Genomic DNA, 12920 nt, shown 5'->3' with positions numbered 1-12920 from the left:
TTAAAATTCTGCGTGGACTTTGACAACCTAGACGCGTGTAATTAACTTGGCAATCAAGACGGCATCGTGTTTGCATGTTTGAAGTTCTCTTTCCTATTTTGGGAAAAAAGCCGAACACCCAGCTGAGTCAAAAAGAGAAACTGGGAGCTAAAATTCTCTCAATTATTCTGTAGAAACGTGTTAACTCCAAATCACTACCTGCTTGTTCACACCCCCAAAAAGTTAAAAGCTACCGTGGGAATATATTCACAGTATCTTTTCACAGATAATTCTCCATTACAACAATAAATATATATATATTTTGCCTCTCCAGCAAATAAAAACTACATTTAATGAAAGTAGTTTGTTGAATCAGCTGTAGACGTACATCCAATGATTACTTTCTGAGTTTTGTTCAAAACTGCCCAGTGGTTCATAAGATTTTTTGCTAACAGACAGACATATACACACACAGAGGCAATCACATGATCGCCCACCTTTCTTGGTTACCAGTAGTTATATTAATCAGTTTAAGTCATACTAAGATATTGTGCTTTAACAATTTTTTTAAGTATTTATGATGCCAGAAAGGCATATCATTGTGCATAATAAAATTTAAAACTATGCTTTTATTATGGTTTTAGTACCTTTTTTATTGGATAAAAGAGGTATTTTTGTTTTGACATAATGAACAACACTATAAATTTTGATTCCACATTCATTTGCTTACAAGGAGCATATGCAAATGCTAACAGAGCGATGACATTTCAAATCTGGAGATTAAAGGAAGAAATGTTTAGAAGCAACAAACATCTGTAACAGAGATACCTGACGAGAGCAGCTGCTAATCATATCCACACATGTAACCCCACCAGCTCCTGTTCTGCCAGTCAAACATGTGTGTGTGTGTGTGTGTGGGTAAAAAAAAAAAAAACAGAGGAGAGAATGATTCAGCCTGCGAGTTAAATATGATATAACTGTATTCCTGACAATACGCAAAGAAGCAGACGCATGTTCAGAGCGCTTACATAAGCGAGGCGGAACAAAAACACACACCGGCAGCCAAATACATGAACGCAAAATTAAAAAAAAAAGAATAAATATCACACAAAGAGTTGCATCACAGGCTCATAAAGTGCAGCCCTTCAGTACAGAGAGACAGACAGGGGAGGACCGCAGGCTACAGGCGGGGAGGAGGAGGGGGGGGGTTAAGACCCAGGGGAGGGAGTCGCTCCAACAAATACGCACTCTTGAACATCCACCGATCCACCAGCACGCACACCTAACGAACACACTGCGTCCGAGAGACACAAACTGTACGCCTGGACGGCAACGCGTTTGTCCAATTACACGCACGTACACAAATGCTCTGCTCTTTGTAAAATCTGTAACTAACACACGTGTACACTGAAAAGCACACACACACACACACACCTCCTCTTCTTTATGCTAATTCTGCTTGTGAACATGAGCAGGCCACTGAATCCCTGGGGAAGAAGCCGGGTCGGCTGCCTCTTTTTCCTCCCTCTCCACGCCACCCCTCCCCTTCCTCTGTACAGTTTTCTCCCCTTCTTTCCACCCATCAATGACACCCCCACCCCCCACCCCTTAAACACACACACACACACACACACACACACACACACACACACGTACAAACCTTCGCTGTGCCCCAACCCTTGTACTAACCCTCCTCATCACAACCTCTCCTCCTCTCAGTCCCCACCACCCCACAGTAGGGTGTCAGCAGCTTGCAGAAGCTGTTGCTATGGCGACGGGTCCTATCTGCACTCTGTCCCCCTGGCATCCCCCGCTCCAGGAGCGCAGAGAGAGAATAAGACGATGCAGGAGCGAGTGAGATCGAGAGAGTGAGTTAGAAGATACAGGAATGAGAACGAACAAGAAGAGGAAGAAGAAAAAAAATTGGAACAAGGGAGAAAAAACTTAAAACAAAAAAAAAGAGAAAAAGGGGATATTTCTGTTTGCAATCAGACTCCTGGTCGCAATTGTTGTTAAGGACTATTGGTGACAATTTATCTCCACATACAGTCTAACCGGCTCATCTAAAATGATTACAAACTTAAAAAGTGTGCAAATTGAGCACAGTTGCCACCAGCAAAAAAGGGAGGTAGATTTAGTATGCAGTTGGACTTTATTAAAACCAACCGGCCCGAGGAAATACAAAAGGATCCAACAGAGCTTTTTTTCCCGTTTTTGTGGTAGCACACGCAGTACCGTCTATATTTACCCTTCCATTTCAACTCCTCTCAATGAAGTTGGAGACTTGCAAAAAAAAAAAAAAAAAAGCACAATTCACAAAGAATGTGAATCTACAGGAATGTGTCTCAGCGTTCCTGCAGGGAGACAATGACTGCTGCTAGTACAGCAAGAACTTTCAGGTACAGGAATAACAAGTGGGCACTATTAGGTAAAGACACACCTGAAGAGGACAGAATCCACAGCAGACATTTATGCTGCACTAATTAGCTGGGCTTTTTTTTTTTTTGGAGTCGGGAGAGTCAGCAGATGAAGGAGAAGCGACCGGCGCCGCGCACTTTAAGAGCTTTAATGTGTGACATTAAGAGAAATGACAGGAATATGTTCCTTTTATTCAAGGCAGACAGAAGCTGAACAAAACCCACGGGATGCGGTTTCAAATGCCTGGAAATATTTACAGTGTTTAATCTGTAAACTGTATTTTAATAGGCTTGCTCTGCGGCGCTGCAGAAACACCGTGTCACAGCATCAGGTATGAATAATACAGTATCTGGACTAAAGACACGATCTGGATCACATTGCTGTGGCTACGGACGCTACATTTAAACCGCAGACCGGTAACTTGAACAATATTAATCAGCAACATCATCTTGTTCCGGTGTAATGAGGAGCAATTTGTGCAGATGATACTTTGAAACAGTTACGGCAAGATTGCTGTTAACTTTCGACACGTGGTGGCCACTCCGAGCGCGTCGCGGTACGAAAACTACTCAGGAGCGCCGCGAAAAAGCTGAAAGTACCGACCAAGCCAGTGAGTTTCCCTGATAAGATTCCAGTCGATCCACAAACGCCTCACCGCCGCAACCCACAGGACGTAGAGTCCACTTCTAAACTTCCTGTACCATCTTTACCAATATTATATATATTAGCACTGACACCCCAGAGGAACGCTTCAACTTGGTGTTCTGGTGGAAAGGGAACAATGTCCGTGTCATCCAAATTCCTCTACTCAGGCTTCCTCTTTCAGTCAGCCGAGCATCCAAGCAAACGACAATAATAAGCATCTTCGTGGACTGGTGGCGGTATCGTAATCACGGCTGTAGTCACTCGCCTGTCTCTCTTGCTGCATGACCCATCACCCCCTGGATGTGCAGGACTTGGTGAAAATAATGACTTAAAAGCATACTAGTCACTTTACTCATTTTGGTAATAACCAGCTTCACCATGCTACCTTGGCTCAGTACTATCAGATGATAGTTTTCATTTCCCACCTGTACTAATATCCAAGTTGTTTTAGTTTGCAGAAAGCAGGTTTACACGTAATTTTGGGCAGGAACAACGCAAATCACTCGTCTTTAATTTAAAACCAAAATATGAATAAGAAGTGCAACGACTTCTTTAGGGCTAAAGATGAACTCAGGCAAACTAAAGAGTTCCTGCGAGGGCACCATGTTGTTCTTGAATTTTTCCCCTCAGTAAAAACCCACCATGTTGATGAGTAACCCAAGAGAACAAAAGAAAAATCTGACTGGGTGGTATAGCACTGTATGGAGATGGGTTATCCAGAATAGCATTGATTCCCCCTTCCTCTCCCTCACCCATAGGACCTACCGGACAGATCAATAGTGCTCAACACATTATTGACCTCCGCCTGATACCTTTCACAGGGATAAAGACAGAGACATAAACACTGGATGGTGAGAGGAGAGAGGCAGGAAGAGATGGTGAACATACCCATCCATGTGTGTGTGTGTGTCTGTATTTATGTGTGTCCCTGCCTGGAGAGGCACTAATCTACATTCTGGTTCACACCGATATGTACCTCATCACTGTCTCCTTGACCTGCTGTCCTTAACGCACTGAGAGAGAGCGGTGGTGGTGGGTGGATGGAGAGGGGGGGTGGGGGGGAGCCCGAGGGAGCGAGGATGGGAGATGGTAGGAAAAAATAGCTGACTGTGGCGACCGAGCCAATTCATCCGCCCAGTCAAACCAGTGTGTTTCGCTCTAAAGCAACAGGACACGGCTGCTACTTTCATCGTCACGTCTGACAAACAAACGCACGCCGCCTCCGAAGACCCAGCTGGTCCTCGGGACTGGCAAACTGGCACAAAAAACACACACACACACACTTCCATAAAAAAAAAAAAAAAAANNNAAAAAAAAAAAAAAAAAAAATACATCTGCCAAGGTAGCAGTACTGAACCAGACAGAAGCTACTGTCGGATCACAGCACTAATACATGCTGCAGACACAACATCCACTTAGCCGGTGCTCCAGAGACAAAGCAGAGGGGGCAGAGAGAGAAGGAAATGAAGTAAACGAGACCAACTATGAACCAGGATAAAACTGGAACAATTCAAAGACAAAAGGGACTCAGTAAAGTTCTCAGGTGTTAAAAACGAGCAGAAAAAGGCTTTAGAAAGATTTAAGAAACATGTTTTCTATTTAGAGTGGGAATTAATCCACTAAGAAAGAATCAGGGTCGTGATAATAGCCTGAAAAAGCAATATAGTCTGTAGTTTCATTGTCAGACTAGTGGTTTAGATTGATAAACTGTCAAAAAAAACATATGGAAAGAAAAAAGCCAGCGCTGCTGTCAGAGAAAAGGTAAACTGGATGTTAGGGTCTAAAAAAACCCGTCAGAAAGGAGCTTCTTGTAAGTCAACTTCAACTTAGATTTTTTTTTTCCAATAAGGTAATGAAAGTAAAATATTCTGCAGCTTGTTTAAATATCTGAATAATGTAAAAATGTTAAACCACTGCATAACTCAGCACTCCAAACTAAATGCTTCATTAGGTTTAAACGCTCAAGCAGATTCCATTTTTTCCACACATTTACTTTAACACTAATTGCAAAATAACTTGAAAAGGAAATTCAGGAAAACTGTACAGTTGGTGTACATTCCTCTTACTCGCCATCTGATTTGACATTTGCTCATTATGCTCCATTTTGAAAAACCTTCAACAGTTTCTCCCCCCCCCCCATTATGTCATCTGCGCTGGCCTTTTCTTCTCAAAGACACAAGGTATTGTGGGTAAACGGCTAGATTAGTTGATCAATCTTTCCTCAGAAACAGAGTTAGCTGTTGTGCTGATGCTGAGGAGGACGGCGGGAGGGGGAGGAGAAGGGGGGATCGGGGATTGCGAAAGAGTGGCACTAAACGAGGAGGAGAGACAGAGTGAGTGATAAGCCTTGTGAAACGAAGGGGCGGACTGGTTAAGAGGTGCAGTAAAAGCAAATTGGAACGAAAAGAGGTGCCACGAAAAGGAAAGATGCAGATGCCGACGCGTTGTAGAGAAACCACAAACTGCAGGAAAACGAGATACGAGGCGGCTGAAGTTTCACACGCTGAAATGGAGACGGGAAAGGCGAGTGAAGGAACGTGACAGAAGCAGGAAGTTGTAGAAAGTAAAGGAGGAGGAGGGTGCAGAAATTTGAAACAGGACGCGTGCTCTGTGATTAACGCATTCACAATTAATCCGGCTACATCGACTCATTTGTTGCGTAATGGTTTGCTTTGTGCTCAAGTCCCAACGAATACATTTTAGGCTTCGACATGCAGCTTTAACACATCTTTGGTGAAAAAAAAAAAAAAAAAAAAAAGGTCAAGTTTTGAGGTCGCACCAAACAAGCAAAGTCTGGCTTTAGCACTTGAACCTGACACCTGCTCTTTCTGGTACCACCGCCCTCAGCTCGGGCCGCAATGAACCAACGCCAGCTTGGCACCAACTCTTTGCCGGGCCCGCTGAATTCAGCTTGAAGACAGACGCGAGACTGGCGATGCTGAGGCATCTGCTCGCAGGAATAACGACACAAACCCCGTGACGTGCGGAGATAATGTGTTTCTCTGCACTGCGATCCTCTACAGAAACTCAGAACACAACAAAAGGAGGAGAAATCATTTACTAGGAGAGACGTTTAATGTGAAGTCATGACGTGGCTCTGGGTTGGCTGTGGAAAACCAAACTGGTTCTTAACTTTATTTAAATAAAATAGCAGCTCTGGCACCAGCCCTGGTCTAGCACTGGAACCTCTTAAGTGGAAAAACCCTTAAAGCTATGGTTTTGACCACAACTGGAGTGGACCACATCTGGCTATGGAGCACTATGAACATCAGCGGGCTTCAAGCTACACCGACAGCACCACCTGATGCGTTTAATCCTGGACCATTTTCCCCGATGAGTCCAGGACGGTACGAATAAAACATTTTTTACGTAACGCAGACCCAAAATTAGAGGGAAGAGTATTTGGAAAGGGAGAATAAAAATGTACAGAGCGAGGAATGACAATCCGATCGCAGGGTGATTACTTAAAACTGATTTGAGACGTGTCTAATGCCAGCGCGCCCTGAGACAAAGAGCTGCTCTCCTGTGATCAGATCACTTAGGATGCGAGTTAATGCCAGGTGTGAATGAAGCTTATGAGCTTTGGGCAGATCATCCCAGGAGATTCCAGGAGAGAGCATGAACCTTATCTGACAGGGGAAAAAAAAAAAAAAACATTTTAGCAAAAATATCAATTCAAACGGAGGGGCAAATGCATAAAAAATACTGTTTACATGATCATATTAAGCTGGAAGAAGAGGCCTGAAGAAACGCCAATTAGCATGCATCTAATCAAACCAACTAATGATTTTATTTGCAAGATTACGTTTGAATAATGTTTCATTTAAGACAGAGATAAACTTGCACAATGGCTAAAATTAATAAAATCCAACAGAAAGCATACAAGTAATACAACATTAACGGAGGACCAGAGCACCACTTGACATTTATTGATCAAAGTATACAACTCAATCTAGATAATGTGACATCTAGAATAAACTGATGGATTATAATGATACAGAGTCTCTGTAATAAAAAAAAATCTCTATATTAGATTTAATAAGCCACTTGAGCTTTAATTGAAAGCTTATATAAAGAGATCAATTAGGGAAAGATCAAAACAACAATCTGTACATGAAGGAAAAATCTGTGCGCTGAATGCTAAACCCTGTAAACCAGCCTCTCGATGAAATAGTTATTAAAAGCAACAATCAACTTCTGCATCGCTTCCTACCAGTAAGCACAGATAAATAAAACTCAGACTTGACAGTAAAGCAAACCCTTTGCTGTGTGTCTGCACCCAGCAGAGAAAGCTGTGATAATGTTTCTTTAACGTTGGCGTGCAATTTAATAAGTTCACACGAGCGAAACTCTTTTGAGGGGAAATTTCTTCTTTTTTTTTTTTTTTTATATTCCGCCCCTCTCTCCCCATCGACTCGTTCTTTTGAAACCAGAAGAGAGGACCTGTGCTCAGAGGAGAGCCTCGAGGGGAGGGGGGGGGCCGGAGCCAGAATTAAACCGGTCCCGTCTCCGAGCTTTTATCAGACGGCGAGCGACCACGTGGCACGCACAACTACATTTATACATGGCGTTGACTGGAAGGAGGGTGTGAGCCGAGCCACCCTCTTATGGGCTGGTTGCCAAAGACACCCCCCCCATCCAAACACACACACACACACACACACATAAATCCCTGGCTTAGCCTCGGCCCAGTGCTGGGATTACCGGATTAGAACTCTATTCCATTATCTCCCCACACTACACAGTGCACGCGCACACACACAATAACACACTGTCTTGGCCAGGGAGGACAGACTGAAGACGGGCTACGGCGTCAATCACAACAGACGACATTTACACATAAAAACACACAGTTACACTTTCTTTTAACACCAGCGGGTGAAATCTCACCTCTTTGTATTATCATTAGGCAGAGTGCTCACTTTGTTGTCAGGATGTGAGCAAAAAAAACAAAACAAAACGTAAACCTGGGTGTCTCTGACAACAGACAGCTGCTTTATAGAAATGTCTTCACCCAAAATGCTGTCAAAATCCCTGAGAGTGCAACTGGACCCAACCCCTGGAATAAGAAAAACAAAAGTTCTCCTTCAGTGGTTTATTCAGGGTGGAATGAGAACTAACCAAAACAACAAGAGTACCGCCAACGGGACTATGACCGTCAGAAAACTAAGTAATCGACATCTAAAGCATGAATCCCCTCACACAACGACTCCGAACTCATGTCTAGAGTTTGAGCCCAGACAGGGTTTTCACAAAGGGTTTGACAACCTGACCTTGAAATCAATAGGGATCATCCTTGACCCATGAGATGCCCAGCTGTGCTGTTCGATATTTCTATGTAAAAGAGTTGCAGAGTTTGGGCACGGACATGGTTTTCACAAAGGGGTCACCTGTGACCTTGACCTTAACCCTGTGACCTTTAAATCAATAAGGATCATCCTCGACCCATGAAGTGTCCAGCTTTGCTGTTTGACATTTTTATGTTAAAGGGTCATCAATTTAGAGCTAGACAACTGTCCACAGACAGAAGGACGGGACGTACCATAATACGTCCTGTCTCAGGACGAGCGTATAAAAACAAACATGTCTCATTACTTTGTCTGGTTAAATTATAGCTGACGATGTCTCAACCACTTTGAATGGTTTGCGTGTTATAAGTGGAGCTGCCTCTGCAGATACGTGCTGAGGGGGAAGAGTTTCTGTCGGGCATTTATTTAAAACTGGACAGACTAACGTTGACTTCACTGTAATCTGTAACTTTGGAGCTGGGAAAATAAAGTCTGAACCTCTTGTTAATCCATTCGAGTTGAGAGGAAGAGTCAAATGTTGAGGTAAAATAAAAAGAGAAATAAGGAAAGAAAAAAAAAAAAACTGAATGCACCGAGTTCGCTTTTGACGCAAGCCGTTTCATCATCTCTGTGTTAATCAGTGTGAGCAATGTGTTGCTGCGATGAAAATAAAATTAAAAAACACACAAAGGAGTTTCACTCTAATGTCCTGATCGTTTCCACAACTCAAACTCTTCTGTAGTTTTTACAGCCACAGAGTCTGCCTGAATTTATTCTATCTATGTGCTTTATTTGTGTAATTTCAAGGTGAAATGTTATCAGCTGTTTAAATATTCATTGGGGGTGGGTTTTTTTTAGCTGTTTCGATGGTCTTTTGGTAAAATGTTTTCATTTTATTTAAAAATAAATTCTAGTAAAGTTTGTTCTGACTGATAAATAAGATATATTGAGAAAAGTTAATTTCATATTTGTGTTTCAATACATTGACATGAGATATATGGAAAAAAAGGCAAATTGTTTTGTTTTGTTTTGTTTTTTTCAAGAAAATATAGGGTTAAAAGGTTTGATCTTGATGGGTTTTTAAATTTTGGACCCTTCTGAGAATAAGTGTGGTCCCCTTCTAGGGGTTTGAAAAGACTCTTGAGGAATCAAACACCAGTCAGATGAGTTTGTGGCAAAAGCCATTTTCCTTAAAAATACTTAAAATACCGTCTTGTTGCTGTGAACTTATTATCCCGTCTCGTCCCATCTGGTTATACCCCTCGTGTTTTATAATTCCTCATTCAAGGTTACACACAGCACATAACGCAAATACAGACAGCAGTCAATTAGGAAGAGTAAATCGTTGTTGCTCAATTCTGTCAACTCCCGACCATTTTAAAGATCCGATTACTTGTCAAGAATTGTCAACTTTTTGGAGTTACGTATCGGGAGGAGTGAGTCTTTGCCTCCTACCAAAAAGTTCAAATAAAGATGTAGCTTATAATAAGCTTTACTTGTACACTGGTGGTGTGTGGATGTAAGAAAACTACATTCAGTGTAGAATACTTTCACCTAAAGCTCGTATATTAGAGGGCCAGACCACGATTCAGTGTCTCGCCTAAAGGAAACTTTAACAAGTGATCTAAAGGCGTTAGAAATGAAAGCAAGCAGCAACTTTCCGATTGAAGGACGCCCGCTACACAGATTCAAGCTCCCCTAATAAACAATAATTAACGGAGATGATGTTAGAAGTACAAACGTCTCATTTCAAAGGCAGTAAGTCAAGTAATGTGCTGCAGAAACACCACCGGTCTCCATGTGAGCAGGTTAAAAAGTGGAACACTGAAAGGATTTCAATTCAATTCGGTCCAGTTTATTTATATTTCCCCAACGCACGACAAAACTCATCTCAGGACACTACACAAAGAAGTCCAAATCATAAACCCATTTCAATTCAAAACAGATCCAGAGTCAACTCAATGTCAAATTTACCTCTGCTCCTTTCCATGTCAGACGAGCTAAAATATGCTGCAATCCATTTTCTGTTCGACTGCATTTATATGGAAAAACCGGATTTTCTTTATCATTGTAAGCCGTTTAAACAAAAAGGTTTTGTGACAGAGTTTTGGAGACTTTAACAATATATTTTTTAAATTAAACAGAATCCATTCATGTTTTTTGACTTCCTGTCAGATTGCTTAGTAAGAAAGTAAACCCAAATCTTACAAAAATGAAGATAATTCCAATCTTTAGTGATGCTAGTCATGGGGGGAATAATCTACACCACTTAAAGAAGTGATCCTGAATTAGACTCTGACATTATTAGGTGTTGGAGAGATTTCACACTCAAGATTCGCCAACAAACAATGTTTACATGAGCTTCACCACAAGTTCAAAAACACATAAATGCTTCACTTGACGGTGTATTAAAAAAAAAGGACTCCTGGCAGAGTCCGTCTGTCACTTACGTAGTCATGGAAGGCCTTTGCCTCACTGGAGTGTTCACATGTCTCTCTTCGGTCTGGAGCTGCACAATACAAATCCCAGAATACACTAAAATGAAGAGGGGAAGAAAAGGTCAGAGGTTACCAAACAGAGCAATACAAGCACATGTGTAACAGCTTTTCATCATAACCCATTCACACACTCTCATTATCTCCCCCAGCGCTCTTAAACCCACCTCTTATACACTTGAGCATCTTTGTAAGAGGGACACAATGGCGGTGTCACCCTCTCAATCAACCTCTCACTCACTCAAAAGTACACACACACACACACACACACACACACACGTACTTGTGTTATCACACCCGCACGCATCGCCATGGCCTGCATCCACTTCTTGAACTCGCGCTTTTACTGTTACGCTGCCCCGCACGAGGAGCAGACGCGGCTTCGGCTCCTTCCCAGGATACTCGCAGCGTTTTGTTTTTTTTCACAAACAAAATCGGGTCCCGATTTAATCCAAACACGCAGCAATAAGGAAAACATCAAGTTTGTGTTGTGAACTTTAAGCGAAGGGAAACGAGATGATAACAGCTGTTGCTAACGGCGAAGCTAAGAGGTCCTCGGTGAATTACTCTCCGAGCACTGATTTAACAAAAACGCCATAAAGCCTTCGGAACGGCAGCACAGCTATTAGGAAGGCTAATCAGTCAGCCACTTCACATGCCCTGGCGATCTACTTCGCTCAGACATGTATGCCAATAATCTGGATGTTTTCCTTCCCTTCTGCACGTCACGGGGCTGAAACGCTTCGACAAAATAAGATTAAAAGTCTTTATGAAGAAATCGCCATCTCATCTTAAATGAAAGTACTTGAACAGAGCAAACAGGTGATCCCAGACGTTGAGTTATTGCTCCCTTCAGGACAAGCGATGACGTCTTCACATAAATAATAATATTAATGCAAGCTAGCAAAGACAATGACAAAGCATTTTAGCCAAAATGATGACTATATCCTCAGAGTTAAACACTAATCACTACTAATTTATACAACAAATCAGATCATTGCAATTAAATATAAACCATGTGCAAAAATCTTATTTAAATGATAATTTAAATGGTTCATTGCACAATAATCAACGTATGTTTTTTAATATGTACTTAGGTTTGTATGCTTTCCAGCTGTAATACTTTTTTCTTATTACAAACGCAAATGTACTTAAAACCTTCAGAAAACTTGTTTAAATTTAGCTGTAGGACTCAAATCTTTATCTAAGATATAACTCAAGGATAAATTCATTGATATTCTACGCTTTTTCAATCAAACATATCAAGTGTATCAAGACTAGAACCGCAGACTAACAGATGTTTGTTTTTTTTTTAAAGTCTGTTATTCAACTATTAAAACACACGAGCTGTATTATTTGTTTGTTTTTTTACTTCAATGCATCATGGATAGACGTTCTTGCGGCTTTAAACAACCACAAAGTCCAAATTCCAAGGTCGTCTCCAGCTAATACGCCATTTCTGAGTCAACAACATTTTTTTTTTAAACTCCAACAGTAGACAGATAATCTAATAAATTATGCAGCATCTTTTAATGTGAGTTTAAAAACATGTCGTCACCTAATGGGCTCAGAATGGCACCAAAAGGATTGAGGAGGCATTAAAAGACAAACAGATAAAAGAATGCCACGGTGGCCATCTTGAATTGGACCGACACCAAAGGTTTTCATTGATATCGGTCCAGTGGTTCATCAGATATTTTGCTAACAGACAGAGTTGACTCCAACAGTTGAAGCTAAACCTTTCAGACTATTTGTGGGAGATCAGCTTAAGCTACTGCCACACCACATTAAAGGTCAATATCTGTAAAATAGGTTAAGTTATAGCCACTTTTGTGCTGTTTAGGTCAGTTGGCGGTGGCAGCCATCTTGAATCAAGCTGACTCCAAAGGTTAATCAGGTGTAGAGGTACATCCAGGGGTGGAAATTAAAAATTTTGTCCACCAGCCACTCAAATATTTTACCAGCCACTATTTTTTGTTGTGACAAAAAGTTATTTCATATGATGATGATGATCGACGCGGGTGGAAGCAGTTGTGGTGCCCTACAAGCTGACTACTCTTGAAAAACAGAAAATAAAATAGCTTCTCATCACAAC

At 41.6% G+C, this 12920-nt stretch overlaps 1 protein-coding gene across 3 annotated transcripts in view; it reads right to left on the bottom strand.

The window, feature by feature from the left end:
- Positions 1 to 12920, bottom strand: part of zgc:110158 (uncharacterized protein LOC553590 homolog) — a 45393-nt gene that overhangs the window by 13203 nt on the left and 19270 nt on the right. For all 3 annotated transcript variants that reach the window (XM_017414812.3, XM_017414822.3, XM_017414802.3), the window contains exon 4: positions 10781 to 10865. In XM_017414812.3, coding sequence (XP_017270301.1) covers positions 10781 to 10865 — 85 coding nt within the window. The remainder of the gene's footprint in view (positions 1 to 10780; positions 10866 to 12920) is intronic.

Source organism: Kryptolebias marmoratus, linkage group LG10 (assembly GCF_001649575.2).
Source record: "Kryptolebias marmoratus isolate JLee-2015 linkage group LG10, ASM164957v2, whole genome shotgun sequence".
Lineage (NCBI taxonomy): Eukaryota > Metazoa > Chordata > Actinopteri > Cyprinodontiformes > Rivulidae > Kryptolebias > Kryptolebias marmoratus.
This window is presented reverse-complemented; position numbering and strand designations above follow the sequence as displayed.